General features: G+C 37.8%; 1 protein-coding gene across 3 annotated transcripts in view; it reads left to right on the top strand.

The window, feature by feature from the left end:
• The first annotated feature begins 1,736 nt into the window (after nt 1-1,736).
• LOC107679946 (rho GTPase-activating protein 6-like) overlaps nt 1,737-19,800 on the top strand; it is a 48,649-nt gene continuing 30,585 nt past the window's right edge. For 2 of the 3 annotated variants that reach the window (XM_016475677.1, XM_016475678.1), the window contains exon 1: nt 1,737-2,437. In XM_016475677.1, the coding sequence (XP_016331163.1) occupies nt 1,910-2,437 (528 nt within the window). In that variant the 5' untranslated portion in view covers nt 1,737-1,909. The remainder of the gene's footprint in view (nt 2,438-19,800) is intronic. The other variant, XM_016475676.1, reaches the window with a different exon arrangement.

The raw sequence follows: 19,800 nt of genomic DNA, 5'->3' as shown, positions 1-19,800 counted from the left end.
TGCAAGTGTACCGAGTACAAAAGCTGCTTTAAACGTATGGTACACTCTAAAAAATGCTGGGTTGTTGGGTTAGTCCATATTTGACCCAAAGTTGGGTTGAAACAACCCAGCATTTTTTAGAGTGTATGGTAATACCAAATATTGATTTGATTAGTTAATTTAAATAAAATATATTTATGACATTGTTTTTGAAAGCATCCTCACTTTACAGCATTTTTACACAAGTGCCTAAAACTTTTCACAGTACTGTAGCTTTGCAGGAAGGTTCTTCTGGATTGGGTCTGTTTGAGTTTCTTCTGTTTCTTCAAGTAATCTCAGACGGACCGAATGAGGATGAGATCAGATCTCTGCTGTCAGACTCCGTGTGCATATAAAAATCTCACTGGATTATTACAATTAATGGCAAAAGGAATGCTTGGAAGTGTAAACTGATATTTCCTACTGACACACTACAGCAAAAGATAGAAATAACTGACTTAAAACCATTTTTTTTGGTGAAAATACTAATGGCCTAAGACTTTTGCACAGTACTGTATATTAATAATCTGGACGATGCCACTTATTTTGTTTTCGATACGATACCGATACTTTTAAAAGCCAGTATTGGCGATATCGATACAATATTTCTTTTAAATTATGAAATGTATTAAAGTACTAAGAGTAAAATGGGTAATGATACCCACTTAACGTTATATTTGAAACACATTTTAACATTAATTACAACTTAATTGCAACTTATACTTTTGTTTACACGCGGTTTAAATATGTTTACTGTAGTGGTAAACATGGAAATCTACAAATACTATTGAACTACGGTCACTTTAGTAAAACCATGGTTCATTTTCATCAGGGACTGCCAGTGAAAGGCTGTTGCACGCATAAAATGCAACCTTTTTATTCTGACAGTGTATGGTTTATATTAACATTACAGAATAGAACATGATCAATATGAAATTTTAACATTCAATTTAAATGAATGTAATTGCACAAACTATAGGCTACAATTTCAGTTTGTTTATTGTGAAATAACTCAAACATGTATGTTTTTTCTGCCCTCTGATATGCATTGTTCTGGGCTGCGTTTTCCAAAAGCATCAATGGTTTCTTATGACACTTTTGGGAAACGCAGCCCTGTTTGAATGCACTGCCAGAAGTGAGTGAACGCTCTCTCTGATTGATTAGTTCTGTCTTGCAACATCTGCATGTGTTCAGATGAGCAGGAAAATAGCTAGTTCTATCCTACACAATTATTATTCGTCCAATTCAATGCATAGTGCACGCATTAAAATGTTGTTAAATAAACAAAAACACTGGTAAAAAAAAAACACATTTTAGTATCCTTTTTTTTTTTTTTGAGCATCGATATTTTCGACAAGTATCAATATCTTATATCACTTCTTCCGGATCGATACGCCTATCCAGAAATGGCATTTGCAACAGTAGGCCGCTCCAGCACTTAATTTAGGTTAAGCTAATTATTAACAAAATAAAACAAAACTTAAATACTTTTATTATGTATCAATTTAATATATAATTGAATACCACAAATATTTTACAAACATATTTGTTGTATAGGATAGTTGACGTTTGGCGAACTGAGCGCCAGTCCATGCGCCAAAAGACAATTTGACAGATTGCGCCCCGATATAAATTCTATAATTCTTTTTAGATTCCCCTAAAAGTTAATACGTAAATAAAACATATAATTAAAACGTCAATCAACCTCAGTTTCTCAGACACACTCTTCGGAGGCAGGGCGGAGGAAGGCTAAAGAGGGCGGGCGCGTCGGCGGAGACGCACTTTTTGCTCGAATAGTGGAATGTTTCCACGTTTATCTGCAAATACAGCAGAGATGGATGAGGAAATTTAATTTGTTTGATCAGTTTTCACATTTTTCATTAAACTGTGGATGAAAGACGACCACCAGCAGTCGTTCACTTCACGGGGGGTTTGTGTTTGGGGAGTCAGTCTGCATCATCTCGCAGGGATGTCCGCACAAGGGTTACTGAACAGCGTCTTCTCGTGTTCCTCATCGGGCTCTAAAACCCTCGCAAAGAGGAAACTGCACCAGACTCGCAGTTTGGATTCGGCGCTGGTCAGAACCTGCGGGACGCCCGGAGACGCCGACGGGCATCGCTCCTTGTGCTGGAGCTCGAGCTCCACAGCTGGATTTACTAACAGCCAAAGCACTTCAGAAAGCCTCGCCGCGGACCCCAGACTCAAGCCGCGTCTTTCTTCCTCGAGTTTGTCGGCATCTTCAGACGCTTCGTCGATCTCCAGTCTTCATTTCGACTACAGGAGCGGCAAACGCAACGCGTCCAGGGATTTATCGCTCAATATCTCTGGTTCAAGCAACATCTTCTCACCGAGGAAGTGGCTTCAAAGAAAGTCGCCTCATTCGGATGCTCCTCTTTCGCACAATCTCTGTAAATCTGAGGTAGGATTATAAAAATACAGTCTATATGAAGATTTCAAAATAAAGCTGTTGTTGTTGTTCTGGCGTCAGTCTCTTATGACTATTAAATTGATTTTGAATAGAAGTTTGCAAATGTCAAAGCAAATGATAAATCATGAGGCTTGTCTGGTCAGGCCATCCAGATTGTTCTCTTTTCTCGAGTGTGAGTTTTTCATGCATTGTTGACAAATGCACATAAACATCATGATATATTTAAATATATGTTACTAGGAACAGTGTTTATTTATTTATTTATTTAATTTTTGATGCTCTCACTATGTCTTTTTTAAGATTTTCTCGACTTTTAATCAACTGTATGCAATTGAAATTATCATGTGTTGTGACATATTATATTTTTTTCCAGATATGCGAATATTTAATATAGTCTTGTAATTAATATGAGCTCTCATGCAAACTTCACTGTCATTTTAGAGTGCATATGGTCAGTTTTAACCGGGCAGCTATCTTTAAAGTTAACAATTAGCAATTGATCTTGGCAGTAGATATATAGTAGTCAACCTTTGAAGTGGATCAAAAAAGTTAATCAAAGTTGTACTAAAACAAGATCGCATTTTGGTTTTAGGACAACTTTGATTAAAGGTTTTGATCCACTTCAAATGTTGACTAGTGTATATCATGCCTAATGATGATGAAGCATGAATCCAAGTTTCAGCATTGAGATTGGCTCTTTCTGGTTCTTTTTAAATCACCATACCATAACTTCTCATATAATATGGTTGGAATGACTAAATTGATATTTAGTCATTTATCAAATGTTTTGTATGAGGAACTTCATAATCAATTTATCTTGCAGGAGCTTGAACTATACCTGCAGCAATGCCAAGTTTCAAGAGTATGCTTGCATAGAAACTAGAGCTGAAAAAAAAATGCACAAGCAAAAACATTTTTTTTTTAATGGAAATTAATTTACAGTGTCTTTGATTAGTGGATGATGCTGTTTCTTGAAGGTTGTGAACAGATCAAAGGGAGGTTGGATGTTTGATCCTCCACAGAGCAACAGAGACAGTGAAGGTTCTGGAAAGCGACTTTGTACATTGTTGTGATGGAACCACCAAGTGACACTTACTTCGTGATGATAGAGAATGGGGAAAAAACATAGACCTGTAGGAGTGTGTTGAGGTAGGAGGGCACCATTCCAGTGACAGGCTGACGCACAAACCTTGAATTTAATGCAGCCGGCTGAAGATAACCAGCGGAGTGAGACCAAGAAGCCTGCGACATGGCCTCTGTTTAGTTGATTGAAGATCAGACATGCAGAGAGAGTGGACAGGAGGATCTAATGGTTCAGCTCATTGAAGGCAGCAGACAGCGCTGGTAGGTTGAAGACAGATGACTTGGCTTGAGCTCTTGCCAGCCGCAGGGTTTCAGCAGCAGACAGCAGGGAAGTCTTTGTGGAATGTCCACTTTCCTCCACTGCAGAATCCAATACAAATATAAAATACTAACCCTAAAGACAACTGAAGATATTGAACTCATACGGTGGTTTAGCTGCTGATCCTGACTTTAATAAATGCATTATCCTCAAACCATTGTACTAAATACCACTGGAAAAACAACAATAATTCAATGCAGTAAAGTGCACAACGGGATGAGGATAATAGGAGGCCCAAATGGATGTGCATTGTTGCTGTCATTGTCAACTGATTGAAAAATTGTGTTTGTATGCTTGACAAATGAATGTGCAATTCAGTAAATGGGACTTTCTGAAGTGCAACCTGCTGTGTTAAATGTTCAGGATAAATTAATGTGGCATTAATGTGTCAAAAGTGCCGGGAAATACCAAGGTGTTGTGAAAGTGCTTGCTTTTTTGAAGTAGCTTTACAAAGATCAGGAATGTGAACAAATGCATTTGCATTATTAAGGCATCTACGATCAGAGACAAATCAACAAACACCTCTTTAAAAATGAATGCATGCTTTTTTTCAAAAATCAAACTGGCCACAATATTGAGAAACCAAAACACCAAATTTGTAGATGTTTGTGTTGGCCAGCCCAAAGGGGAGCTCTCTTTGTAACAGTTACCTAACCTCTCAGGAATCTGGAGTTTATAAAGCTCCTCCTATAAAGCAGTTCAGCTGTGTCTTTTAGAGCACTGCTCTTTCTATTATTTGGCCAATGAAACGGACAGGCAGCAAAAGGCAGACGTTGTTTTTTGACACCTGAAATCCTTTTTTACAGACCACATTGGTAGGTGGTTTGAAACCACATTGCAAAATGGCAAAGAGTCCTAAATATCAGCTTTGAAAACCAAATCAGTGCGATAAAGTCTGAAATCTATAGGCAGTAAATGTGAGCTTTGATTTATCTTGAGCAGTCACAATGGCTCATTTGCTTTTTTAAGTAGTAGTCTTCCCAAACACAACAGTATTACTTGTGTATCTTTGCTTCTTTGCCTGTTGCAGACGGTTTCAGAGAATCTGTTGCAGTAACAAGCTTAACAATGTTTAGATCTAGAGGCAAAGTGCTCTGATATATCTCACTAAAATACAGCCACATTGAACTTTTATGGGGTTGCTTTTAACTTGTTTTATATAAATTCCCATTTTTGGTCAAATTGCATGTATCTGTGCTCGTGTGCAGTGCTTAAATTTAGATTGGCTTAAAATATTAGCTGTTATATGTTTTATTGAGAAATTGCTGTGGGAAAAAACATTTTCTCCATTATCTGTTTCTGTGGATTTACGAAACAGGAGAAAAAAAACAAAAAAACAATGAAAATGGCATATGCTCTTTGTTGAATAACAGAACAGTCATGTTCTTTGAAAACAATTAAACTGTATGTGCTTTTTGTGAGTAGGCCCACATTGTTCTTTTATAGTACTGTACACATTGTTCGTCTGCAGTGAGTCTTTGTACTGTGCTTGAAGAAACCGTGTAAGAGCAGAGTGTAGTTCTTCAGTGAAGTGACATCTGGTTTACATGAAGTCTGCCTCAGCTTTTATTTCTCACAGCAGAGCAGCATGACCTGATCTTTGGCAGCTCTACCCATGCAAATAGTTTTTCCCACTGGAGACTGTCAACTGAGTACAACAGCACTTTGGGGTCTTTACCACCGATAAAACGAACATGTACTTTTGAGTGCCAATGGAGCGTCTCATGGGAACGTCTAAAATTAGGCAAAATTTGAAGCGAACAAGTTCCTGATCTTATTTTGCAATTTTTTCCTCATTGTTTCCCTTACAACTGCATCATTCTGTGGAAGTCAGAGTGCTTTTGTTTTGACAGGTTGCCGTGATTCAACACTATTGAGTGTAGATTGCAGGATCTTTTACATTGAGAGACATTGCAGAATATGGGGTTCATTCACAGGCCGTTGGAAGTGGGGCATGTTCATGAAGTCTGACTTGCCTTAAGCTGTTTTCAGTTGGAGCAGATCCAGCTTAAGAGACCGTGGGTGGTTCAGTGTTTTCGCTAAGATGGTTTAGATTATTGCATCTCCTCCAGACAAGTACAGTTGCAACATGCGATAAGTCATGTATCTGATTTTCCAGAACAACGAGTGAAAAAAGCTCGTCCTCTGAGGTTGGACCTCCTTAAACTTTCTTTTCTAGCTACATAAAAGCTATTGCAACATCAGTATCTGCATAACCTTTAACCTTTTTACATTTTGCCTGCCAATCATCTCTGTGTGTTGCAGTGCACGCACACACACACACACACACACACATATTCAGCACATGTTTATGTTCAGAGGCGTACTGAAGAATTGTGGCCCTGTTTACACCCAGTGTTAAAGGAAGAGTAATAACTCAAAAATGAAAATGTGCTCACCCTCAGGCGATTCAAGGTGTGGATGAGTTTTTTTCTTCATCAGATTTGGAGAAATATAGCATTGCATCACTTGCTCAGCAATGGATGCTCTGCAGTGAATGGGTGCCGTCAGAATGAGAGTCTAAAAACATCACAAGTAATCCACACCACTCCAGTCCATCAGTTAACATCTTAAGAAGGCAAAAGCTGAAACAAATCCATCAAGACATTTTTAACGTCAAAACATTGCTTCTGGCTAAAATACTAGAGTACATATCCATAATTGCTTTCTCCAGTGAAAACGTGGTCTGGTCTGAATCTGCACAGATCAAGCACCATTTAAACAGTCCAAAACAGCTCTAAACAAATATATGGGTGGATTTTGATGCGGAAGACAACAGAGCATCCATTGGTGAGCAAGTGATGTAATGCTATATTTCTCCAAATGTGATGAAAAACCAACTCATCTACATCTCGGATGGCCTAAGGGTAAAGACATTATCAGCAAATTCCTATTTTGGAGTGACATATTCCTTTAAAATGCTTTAACCAAGGGGTCAAGGTTTGTCTGATTGAGATAGTCCATTTTCTGCTGGTATTCATAAAGACACCAATCTGGGGGCAAAAAGTATTTTTTCTTGATTGTTGGACATTCAAAAGTATAAGTTTTCTGATTAAATAAATAAATAACATTTAAATTGTACTTCATTTTATTATACTAGATGTTTCACAAATTCTTTTTAGAGGCTCGTTAATGCATGAAAGTGGCTTATTTCTGTCCTCTAAAGATGAATTGGTTTGGGAAAAACAGAGGTATGATTTGAAAAATGACTTTTTCTCGTAAGAAATCCAACACATTTCCTAATCATGCTCCAGATCATGGCTGCACACATAATAATAATCATAATAAAAAAAATCAAGATTGCACAATTGACTTAATCATGCAAATAGATGATTGCAGCATTCCATTTAGTTCTGTTAGTTGCATCAAAGCTTTTTTTTTTTTGCAACACAGCGGTTGATCATTATAAGCGACGTGTCTGTTTTTACACATGTTTGCAATGATGAATTAAGATGCATTAGTCTATAGACCTATGAATGGTGACAGCTGTTCCTAATGCGTGCACGAGTCACAATTTTATGTTCTGTGTTTCACTTCTGCTCGCGGTTGCAGATGATTGCATCTGTGCAATGCCTTTTGCATGGACAAGCATCACTCACTTTTTTTGTTTGTTTTTTTTTGCAGAGAGTTGTGTTTCTATGGCACTATCTGAGTTTTTTCCAGCTTCATGTATCAATTGAATCCATTGTTAACAGCTTCAAAATGCTGTACGGCCAACAAAAGAAGTTTGTTTGAATCTTGAATTTTTCCAACACCAGTTTCCTTTCGAGTCCGGTTGGAAAGAGTTGAAATAAGCGAGAGGAAGGCATGTTTCCATTGTCGGGCAGCTACTGTATGGCTTTCATGTGTCTTCTACGAGTGTGCGTCCTGACTGACTGACTCAGTGATTAATGTAGTGATGTTGAAACCCAGAATGTGGTACTTCCTGTTTCTTTGTGGCACTTTGTCGGGGGTTTGACACTGGGAACAAGATAAAGTGATATTTAATGCTCTTACATCATCAGAGCTATTACACAGGATTGTTCAGGACATTTCTGAAGAATTGAATTCTTTGTATCTTTTATTAGTATTGTTTAGTTAAAGAGTCAGACAAATTGGAGATTTGGCTCTATTTCAGTTCATGAGTTTGAATTTGAAGTGAATTGACCCATAGGTCCCATAGGAATTTCAATTTAGAATTTGATTGACATTTTATTAGTCCAACACAACCATAAAATGTGCAAGAACCGATTAGAACGTTTTAAGGTTTTTACATTTTGTAAACCATTTTTTAGAGAAATTAATAATTTTATACATTGAAAGTGACAGTAAAGATATTTCTAATGTAATATTTCAAATAAATGCTGTTCTTTTGAACTTTCTGTTCATTAAAGAATCCTGGAATATAAAATGTATCAATGTTTCCACAAAAATATTTTCATAATATTAACTGTTTTCAACATTTATAATAATCAGAGCAGCAAATCTGTATATTAGAATGATTTCTGAAGGATCATGTGAGACTGGAGTAATGATGCTGAAAATTCAGCTTTGATCACAGGAATAAATTACATTTTACAATATATTCACATAGAAAACAGCTATTTGAAATTTGTAAAAATATTTCACAAATTTTGCAGTATTTTTGATCAAATTAACACATCCTTGGTGAGCAGAAGAGACTTTTTTCAAAAACATTAAAAAAATAAAATAAAATACTGATCCCGAATTTGTGGCTGGTAAATTCAGGAATTGATTTGGAATTTAGAAGAAATTCTTGATTTCTCAAAGTTATATAATCTGAATAAAAAATGACGTGAAACTTTTTTTTTTTGTTTTTGAATAGCACTTGTCACTGTGTACCTTTCTTTCCAAAGCCACTATACAAACAGTAGTGTGTCACAAAGCATGTGTCCACTTGTTTTACTTTGTCATTCTGTAGGGAAAGACATGAAGTGACACACCCAGAGGACTCACTTTCTTCCCTTCAGTGACTCAATAGCTGGAAGCGAAGTCTGTAAAAGTGACATTCTCACATGAAACCGTGTAACAATGCTGTGAAGCTGTTATTTCTCACTGTGAGAGAGTTCATTTGACTTTTCCTAGCCATTGGTGGCACAGAAGTCAAGAAATAATAATTTTTTTGTCTGTTTAATATAAAACAGACACAAATGAGTCGATAATTGACATGCAATGCGAGTATAGAGGATCCTTATGTGAGGATCCCGTTTGTGGACTTCAGCTCGGCCTTCAACACCATCATCCCAATACTCCTCCAGACCAAACTAACCCAGCTCTCTGTTCATAGCTCTATCTGTCAGTGGATCACCAGCTTCCTGACAGACAGGCAGAAGCTAGTGAGGCTGGGGAAATTCTCATCCAGCACCCATGCGATCAGCACTGGCGCCCCCCAGGGATGTGTGCTCTCCCCACTGCTCTTCTCCCTCTACACCAACGACTGTACCTCTACTGACCCCTCTGTCAAACTCCTGAAGTTTGCAGACGACACTACAGTCATCGGCCTCATCCTAGGGCTGCTCGATCATAATCATGATTATTTTGGTCAATATTTTAATCACGATTATTTAACACGATTATGAGTGGGCCACATGACCAAAACTTTATACGAGTGATAGCGATATATATCAAATATATATTTTCTGTAAATACGGTTGCTGTGACATCTACATTTTAGAGACATTTAGAGATTTAGAGAAATTTCACAATTCTTAATACCACAGCAGAATACTGGAGTAAATAATATTAGTAAAAAAAAAACAAAATTCCTCAAAAATTATTGAAAATAATTAAACGGTCAGTAATCAAAATAAAAACAAAGGACAAATACAATAGATACAAATGAAACAAACTGTGCTTTAAGTTTTTTATGCAAGTCTAAAGTATTCAGCTAACAGCCTACTACATGAATTGAATAACTGAATGTAAAATAAAACAGCATAGTCTTCACTGAAAGAATTAAACTTCCTTTGTTTCTTATTAAAGCTACAAAAATCCTTCAGTCAAGAGCAGTGAGTGATTTTCTCTCTGTCTTTTGTTGTTTGATTAATATTAAGCACACAGTCAGCAGCAGGAATATAAAGCTGCTGTCACTTTAAGAGCTACACGGCACCAATTTACGGTTACGCACATGTTCATTCTCTACTGTTTACATTCACTTATTACATAACCGACGAGAGTTTATGTGAATAATCACCAAGCGCCGCATTTTGACACATATCTGCATGTATTTGACCGTTTAGGCGCACACATTAAGCTAAAAGTTGACTTTGCATGTACATGTCCGTGTTCTGTTCCGTCTCTGAGCGCACGCACAGAAAGCCTCCTGAGGAACAGCGCAAGTTCTCTTTCGCGCTTTTAAAAACATGAATAAATCTAATAAACTTTGATAAATCAAGCACGTCCCATGTGGCGAAAGTTATGTTACAAGATTGTACTGATTTGCACGTGAAATTGGGCTTTTATGGAGGAGTGAAAGCGCAACGCTGGAAAGGGGCGGAATGGGACGCAATAATCGTTTTATCTCGATTATTGTATTTTCATAATCGTTGGAGGCCGAAATTGAAACTGTATTTTGATTAATTGCACAGCTCATCCAGCACGGCACTTCCTCTTTGAACTGTTGCTGTCTGGTCTGAGCTACAGAGCAATGAGCACCAGAATAGCCAGGCATAAGAACAGCTTCTTCCCTCAGGAAATCAATCTCGTGAACTGTTAACTTGGCGATAAACGTGTAATACACCACACCATTTATACATTTATTTATTTAACACACATTTATTTTTACAGTTCCTTGTATTTGTACATAACACACCTGTACACACAAATACCACCTAGTGTCTACTTTGTATATTGTGTATTTATTTATTTTTTTGTATATTGTTATTTCCTATTTACTTATACTATTTTTATTCTGTTTATTATCTGTCTTGTCTTGTCACTGTCATTCTGTCTGTGCTGTGGAAGCTTCTGTCACCAAAACAAATTGTTTTGAACTCATATGTGTAAACACACCTGGCAGTATAAAGCTCTTTCTGATTCTGATTCTGAAAATGAATGTGGATAGTAGCTCAGATTTCTTGATCTTGGGGGGGATGTAATGAGAAATGTTTGAGAACTTTTGGTTGCAGACTTTGGTTTCTAGGGAAATCTGAGTAGTTTGAGATATTTCTGAGATTTCTTCTGAAATTCTAGTAAAATGCATGAGATTAACAAGGCGAAAAAAGTCTCAATTTGCTCTCCATTTCATTGCTGTTGAGGAGTAACTGAGATTTTAAAGATATCTCACTCGTGTTTTTCCTATCTAGCTGACTCCCATGATGCATTGGCTCAAGCGTAGCTAGCGTGAAGACGGCATTAAGTAAGGAAGCAGCACTGTTTGTTTTCCTTAAGAAATTCTTCAAAGAAGCCCCTGAATCCCCAGGCTCTTATTTCCTATCAAAACGAAACTGGCTAAACTGATCCAGAGTGAGACAAACCACTGAAAAACAGAGTTTTCTCAAGTCTCAGGAAAACTGTTTGTTCTCTGTCTGCATTTCAGTTTTTTTAAATTTTTTTATATCAGCATATATTTGTAGGACTGCATGATTTGGGGAAAAATCTATTTTCATTGCATTGCAATTTTTCCGAAAAAAAAAAAAAGTGATTTAATATGTAAAAAATAAAATAAATAAATAAAAAAGGCACAATTGGCCAAAATTTTGTGATTATATATCAATAATCATAATACTAATTATAATTATCATTATGTTTATTATTACTTCTATATAAAAATTACTAAATAAAAACTAAATTAAAAATATTACTATTGTAATATTTCACCACAAAATTAAAAAAATAATAATTGAATAATAATTAATCTATTACAGCTGTAAAATTGCAATAATATTTAAAATCACACATTTAAATAATATTTAAAATTGCAAAATTGCAATAATTAATCATATTAATGGCTTAATTTCATTTTCAAACATTAAACCATTGAACTTTTTCGTTATTCCATCCTTTGAAATCAGATAATATAAAAAGCCGTATCATGATTTTGTTTTTATTTCAATTAATTGTGCGGCACTTTGTATTGGTAATAAATTTTGCACATTTTTTGTATGTTTTGATTGAATTGATAAAACTGTACAATATAGCATATTGACAGTATTTAGAAATCAGAACTGAATGAAAACAATGGCATGTTAAATGTGTTAAATAAATGTACTGCTGTTAAACATTTAATTATTCAAATGCATTCAAATATTAAATTAATAGATTGTTTTCCTTGCATTATTATGAACATCAAAGGATTTGCAAACATTTCTACGTACATACCTAGTACGGGTTCTGCATTTTTGGTATACACACCAAACAATGCAGGTTAGATGGGGCACGACAATATCGGAGCCTTTTTTAGTGACAAATGGGGTTAGACAGGGTGGAATATTGTCACCCATGCTTTTTAACCTTTATATGGATGATCTTACTCAGAGACTTAAAAATTGTAAGACTGGCTGCATGGTGGGAGAAAGACTTTTGAACCATCTACTGTATGCAGATGACCTAGTCGTAATGTCACCTTACTCTGCTGGGCTGCAACAGTTGCTTAGAGTCTGCTCTGACTACGGTGAGCAATATGATTTAAAGTTTAACATCAAAAAGAGTGTTGTTATAATAGTGAGGACAAAGGAGGACCGTAAGGCCGTGTTCCCCTCTTTTTATTTGGCTGGACAGGAGTTATCTGTGGTGAATAAGGTCAAATATCTTGGTCACATCATTAGAAGTGACCTTTGTGACGATGATGACATTCAGAGACAGTATTGTAAATTGTATGCACAAGCTAACATGCTTGTTCGTAAATTTAGCATGTGTACTGATGATGTCAAAATAGCTTTGTTTAAAGCCTATTGCACTCCACTGTATACTGCCCACTTGTGGTGCAGTTACAGTAAAGCTAAATTTAACAAGTTGCAGGTTGCATATAATGATGCATTGCGACTTTTATTAAAAGTCCCTCGGTGTACAAGTGCCAGTCAGCTTTTTGTTCAGAATCAGGTGCCTATGTTATGTGCTGTTATCAGAAACTTTGTGTATAAATTTATAAAGCGACTTGAGGCCTCTAAAAATGAAATTATTGTGATCTTGGAGAAGAGTACTGTTAGGTACACCTCTGCACTTTGGAGGCACTGGAGAAAGTGCTTATATGGACATTAGATGTAAATTATTTTCTTGTTATTTGTTGTTGTTGTTATCCATGTTGTATGTTGTTTTTGTATGCTTTTTTATTTTATATGGACCTTTTTGAGTCTGAAATAAAGATATAATTCATTTGTACATATAATAGCATTTCGAAGCTGTTCATACAGTATGCTGATATTGTACATATTAGAAAATGTATGTGTGTTAGAAGTACATGTTATGGTTGAATACTTATGAATACTAATGAGATCACGTTGGTGAAATCGTCGTGGAGAATAGACGTGCAGCGAGCAGCTGGGCCTGAAATTACCATCAGACACAAATGTGATGCTTATTTTATGATCCTCAAGTATCTCTTGTTAGACAGCTGTTCAGAAGAAACTGTTGCTCACCTTTTACGCTGATGAGCGAGGCTTTCATTTCTGCTAAGTGTAGTGGCTGAGTGGCACTACAGCACCAAAGGATGAAGCAACACGTTTGCATTTTTCTCTTAATATCTTTTAAATTAAAATTTCATAATTTACTAGATAAGCCTTCTGCTCATTGTTTTCATTACTTGTGCTATTGTATATTGTGCTGTTGATGCCTTGGATGGTAATGACTGCAGTACATTTCATGTGGGGTTCTTTGCCTTATCTAATATTGATATTTTATTATAAAAATCTAGAAATGCTGCACTACACACTGTATGCACTACTGTTAAAAAGTTTGAAATGTTTTTGAAAGACGTCTCTTCTGCTCACCAAGGCTGCATTAATTTACAGTAAAAATTGTGAAAAAGTATTGCAATTTAAAATAAGTGATTTTTATGTTAATATGTTTTAAAATGCAATTTATTTCTGTGATCAAAGCTGAATTTTCAGCATCATTACTCCAGTCTTCAGTGTCACATGATCCTTCAGAAATCATTCTAATATGCTGATTTGCTGCTCAAGAAACATTTCTGATTATTATCAATGCTGAAAACAGTTGTGCTGACGATGTGCTGATTTTTTTATTTGAAAGTTCAAAAGAACAGAATTTATTTGAAATAAAAATAAATGCCTTCAAATAAATGCTGTTTTTTTTACTTTCTGTGTTCCAAATTAACCGATTTAGATACACTCTTTAGTGCACACTATAGGCACCATATGATTTGGAATGCAGCTTATGTGAAGCCAGGTTTATTTAATTCCACATCTGTGCACAAGCGTTATCTTGTACGTTGATATTTCTCTGGATTTCAGTGGGAGAGCTCGTCTGCTGTCTGGAAGAGCAGAGATTTTATGTCGGAGAATGATGAAGTGCAGGTCTTCGTGGGTTGTGTAGTGTAGTACTTAAGAAAGAATGCCATAATTTAATGTTCTGATGACATTTTTCATTCATATGGCATGAGTCAGATAAACTTTCTCTGTGCAGAATTGACCATTATGGCGCAACACCTTTAAATATCTGTTGTATTTGGTATAAACGGCTTTCATATTGTGTTCTAACCAGGCCTGGCATCAAGGTATTTGCAGATTTAAAGTCAAATTTATCGGTTGCACAAAGTGAGATCTGAACACCTTTGATCTTAACTTGAACATATGCGAGCTAGACACCATCATCACCCGACGTCAATGCCTGACCTCACTGATGTTCTTGGGAGTGAACGGGAGTGAATCCCTGCATCCATGATCCAACATCTAATATAAAGTCTTTCCAAAACAGTGGAAGCTGCTATAGCTGTAATGCTTTTTGCCTTGCATTTGAAATTAAACAAATTGAAATTGAAATTAAACACGACTGGATGGGCAATCGTGACCTAATGGTTAGAGAGTCAGAATGTGTGGGTGTGTGTGTGCACTTGGATGGGTTAAATGCAGAGCACAAATTCCGAGTATATGATGCCATGCATCACTTCACTACATGTTTGACAAATGTTCAGAATGGTGAACAAAAAGCGATGGGAGGAAAAATGATATTTCAATGTATTTGCTTTTCTCTCTTGCAAAACTTTTGCTTTCCCTTGAGAAAGCTTTCAGTAGCAAAACTTTTCAGTTTGCACGCAGAACTATTGTGATGGAAATATAACGAGTTGGGAGGTAAAACTATGCTTTTGCAAGCATACGTAAAGTTTCTTAGCGGAACACAATACTTTTGCGAGAGAACAGAACGTTTCTAAAGGGAACGCAATACTTTTGTGAGAGCGAACAAAGTTTCTTAGTGGAACGCAATAATTTTGTGAATGAACGCAAATATTTTGCAAGTAAACGCAAAGTTTCTCGGGGGAACACAATACTTTTGTGAAAGAACGCAAAAGTTTCGCTGTCACGGTGTTGCCTGCTGTGTCGGAGCGAGGAGCGAAGGAGACGTAGGAGAATTCAACAGTCTTTATTTACCACATGGAACACACACGTAGGAATGAGGACTGACGATCGAGACAGCACAGCGAACTCAAAACAGGAAACACTATAAATACACAGGACTTGACGAGAAACACATGGGATCAATAAACATAATTGCACATGAGGGAAAACGGGTCATGGAAAGCACGTGGGGAGCAAAACACAAAACACGGAACAGAGTCTGACATTACACCCCCCTCCCGGAAGGCGCGTCCCACGGCGTAACAATTCCCCCAGGGAGAGGGGGTGGGCACTCTGGAGGCCTCTCAGGACAGGCATACAGGGACGGATGGACTCCAGGGCGGTACCCGTTCTGGGACCCATGGCGGATCAGGCAGACTAGGGAGCCATGGCGGATCAGGCAGCTTGGGGAGCCATGGCGGAGCAGGCAGACTAGGAGGCCATGACAGAGCAGGCAGACTAGGAAGCCATGGCGGAGCAGGCAGTTCAGGAGACCATGGCGGAGCAGGGAACTCAGGACGCCATGGCCGGACGGCCTCTGTGGCCTTGGCCTCGACACTCGGCCCGGCCACTACAGACGGACCCATACTACCCCCCCCCAAAAAAAATCCTTGGGGAGAATATGGTCTTTAGAGGCTTTAGAGGCCTAACTGGGGAACAGTGGCCCTCCCTGGGCTTGACTTGGGGACTGGAGCCCTCCTTGGGCTAAACTCGGGGACAGGAGCCCTCACTGGGCTAAACTCGGGGACAGGAGCCCTCACTGGGCTAAACTCGGGAACAGGAGCCCTCCGTGGGGCTGGAGCAGACACAGGAGCGACCTCTGGGGCTGGAGCTGACACTGGAGCGAGCTCTGGGGCTGGAGCCAACACTGAAGTGAGCTTTGGGGCTGGAGCCGGCCACCTTCTCCTCCTTAAATTCCCCTTTAGGTTCGGGGTGAAAGGCGTGGTCGGCGGGCTTGACTGAGGAATGGCCGGCGGGCTGGAGAGAGCCACGGGCTTGACAGCAGAGATTCCGGTGGGCTTGAGTGAACGGCGGCCCGCGAACTTGACTTTGGAGCGGCCGGCGGGCTTGACTGAGGAACGGCCGGTGGGCTGGAGAGAGCCGAGGGCGGCGGGCTTGACGGCGGGCTTGACTGCGGGCTGGTTCTGGCTCGGGCCCGGACACTCCCCAGACACCGGTAGATCCCTCCCCTCCAGCATAGTCCCTTGGTGTCTGGGAGGTCCATGGGGCGATGGTAGTTGGCCCCGAGCCAGAACAGAGAATTGATGGCGGCATCATCCAATGCCGTCGCCGCGGCGAGCCCGCAGATTTCTCAGGCGTACTCGAAAAAGGGGAGATCTCTACGGGCTAGAGAAATAAATCGAGCGGCGATTTCCATGATCGCGGGGGGAGCAAAAACGAGAAAACAAAAGACTTTTCAAAACACGAAAACAAAACGGGGAGAAGGGGCACCGCTTACTTTCAGTTCCAGGTGCTGTCTTCTGTCACAGTGTTGCCTGCTGTGTTGGAGCGAGGAGCGAAAGAGATGTAGGATAATTCAACAGTCTTTATTTACCACATGGGAACACACATGTAGGAACGAGGATTGACAATCGAGACAGCACAGCGAACTCAAAACAGGAAACACTATAAATACACAGGACTTGACGAGAAACACCTGGGATCAATAAACATAATTGCACATGAGGGAAAACGGGTCATGGAAAGCACGTGGGGAGCAAAACACAAAACACGGAACAGAGTCTGACATTCGCAAGCAAATGCACAGTTAGTTTCTCAAGGGAACGCAATACCTTTGCAGGAACAAACGCACATTTTCCTAGTGGAACGCAATACTTTTGCAAAAAATGCAACTGTTTCGCAAGCAAATGCAAAGTTAGTTTCTTACTTTTGCAAGAGTGAACAAAGTTTCTTAGCAGAGCACAATACTTTTTTGAGAGCGACCACAAAGTTTCTTACCAGAAAGCAAAGTTTCATATTGGAACGCAATACTTTAGTAAAAAGACTCAAATGTTTTTAGCAAGCAAAAGCAAAGTTTCTTGGGGGGAATGCAATACTTTTGAGAGAGCGAACACAAAGTTTCTTAGCAGAACGCAATACTTCAGTGAAAAAAGGCAAATGTTTTGTGAGCAAACGCAAAGTTTCTCAGGGGAAAACAAATGTTTCACAAGAGAACGGAAATGTTTTGCAAATGAATGCAAAGTTAGTTTGTCATGGGAACGCAATACCTTTGCAGGAACAAACGCAAAGTTTCTTTGTGGAACTAAATACTTTTGTGAGAGCGAACACAATGTTCCTTAGTGGAATGCAAAGTTTCTTAGAAGAACGCAATATTTGTGCGAGATCAGAATTAAAGTTTCTTATTGGAACACAATACTTTTGCAAGAGCGAACACAAAGTTTTTTAGGGGAACACAATACATTTTGTGAAAGAAAGCAAATATTTCGCAAAGATTCTCAGGGAAAAGCAAACCTTTTGCAAGAGAACGCAAATGTTTTACAAGCAAATGCAAAGTTAGTTTCTCATGGGAACACAATACTTTTGCAAGAACGAGCACAAAGTTTTTTAGCGGAATCCAATACTTGAGTGAGTGCGAAAACAACGTTTCTTATTGAAAGTTTTTCTTAGGGGAACACAATACTGAATACAATAATTTTCTTGGTGAAACGCAAGACTTTTGCAACAAAAAACGCTAATGTTTTGCAAGTAAACGCAAAGTTTCTCAGGGAAAAGCAATCCTTTTGCAAGAGAACGCAAATATTTTGCAAGCAAATGCAAAGTTAGTTTCTAAGGGGAACAGAATACTTTTGCAAGAACAAACTCAAATTTTCTTAGTGAAACGCAAGACTTTTGCGAAAAAAGTAAACACAACATTTCTTAGAGGAACATAGTACTTTTCAGAGAGTGAACGCAAAGTTTCTTAGTGGAGCACAAGACTTTTGCGAAAAAACGCAAATGTTTTGCAAGAACAGACGCAAAGTTCCTCGAGGGAATGCAATACTTTTGCGAGAGAATGCAAATGTTTTATGAGCGAATGTAACATTTCTCGAGGAAACACAATACACACAAAGAGAATGTAAAAGTTTTCCTCCCATCTAATTTTTTTCCATGACTATTAGGGACTCCATTAGGTAATTTACCATCTATCAGTAGAAAAAGATTGTATAATAAAGATTGCATGTCACATATGCTACACAATGACCCATAATCGAAGGTTTTTACTTTACGATAAAAGGAGAGAGCTGCAGTGAAGGGGAAAATGATCAAAATTCAGTTTCCCACACAAAGAATCACATGACTTAAGACATGCATGAGTCATATGGACTACTGTTTTGTTTTGATTTTCGTTTTTGGAGCTTGATCGTAATGAACTGTTGCATTGAAAAGAGCTTCTTCAAAAGAAAATAGCAGCATGAATAACTAATGTTTTCAAAGGAGTAGATCATCATGAATGTCATTAAGTTCACCTGTAATTGTTGGAAAGGCCTTAGAAATGGGTCAGTATTTTTCATTGTTGTTGGACTGTAAGCCTCTTTGGGGCTGGACTCATATGACAGTTTCCACTTCAACATGGATCAAAGAAAGTATAATCTGGTCAAGGCAGATTTGCAGGCTGGTTAATCAGAGGTCGTGAGTATCTGCCTGAACAGTCTGTTTCCTTCCTAACCGCTCATTAGGGCTGGACGATACAGATAAAAAAAAAAAAGAAGTGTGATTTCTAAATATGAGTGTGTTCCGGAAGCCTTTCGAGTGCCATGGCAAAGCATGCTGGGAAACAGAAATCCCAGCTTAAATTTAAATTTGTCTAAATTAAAAGAAACTAAACAAAACAATGCAGATTACTTAAATTCTGTCAGTTTTGTGAACTCAAAAGAAAAGGACATTTCTAAATACTCATAATAAAAGTTAATTTACATTTGTTTATTTTTTAATTATTTTTTTTAATTATTATTTAATAACAATTACTATATTATTTATATAATAAATATAAAAAAAACATTTAAAATATGTATTATTTACTAAACTGTCATTATAACTATGATTTAATTAAAATGTTTAATGCAAGTAGTAAAACATTAAAAACTATATTTAAAAAAATCAAAACAAAGAACGTTTTGCGTTTTTTTTTTTGTTGCTTTTTCCTTTTCCAAATTGTTCCTCTCTTATAAGCTGTAAATGCGTAATAATGCTTGTTTTAGTTGTTGTCAATACATCCACATTGTATGTTTCAGCATCTATCTGTCTGTCTGTCTATCAAATCAAATCAAATTTGATTTTAAAAACTCATTGAAAAACTTGTTAAAAAACACATTAAAGGGGTCATATGATGCGATTTCAAGTTTTCCTTTCTCTTTGGAGTGTTACAAGCTGTTTGTGAATAGATAAGATCCCTGAAGTTGCAAAGACTAAAGTCTCAAAACCAAAGAGATATTCTTTATCAA

This window comes from Sinocyclocheilus anshuiensis, unplaced genomic scaffold (assembly GCF_001515605.1).
Source record: "Sinocyclocheilus anshuiensis isolate Anshui unplaced genomic scaffold, SAMN03320099.WGS_v1.1 scaffold244, whole genome shotgun sequence".
Classification (NCBI taxonomy): Eukaryota; Metazoa; Chordata; class Actinopteri; order Cypriniformes; family Cyprinidae; genus Sinocyclocheilus; species Sinocyclocheilus anshuiensis.
Note: the sequence above shows the minus strand (reverse complement) of the source record. Positions and strands in the feature narration are given on the sequence as shown.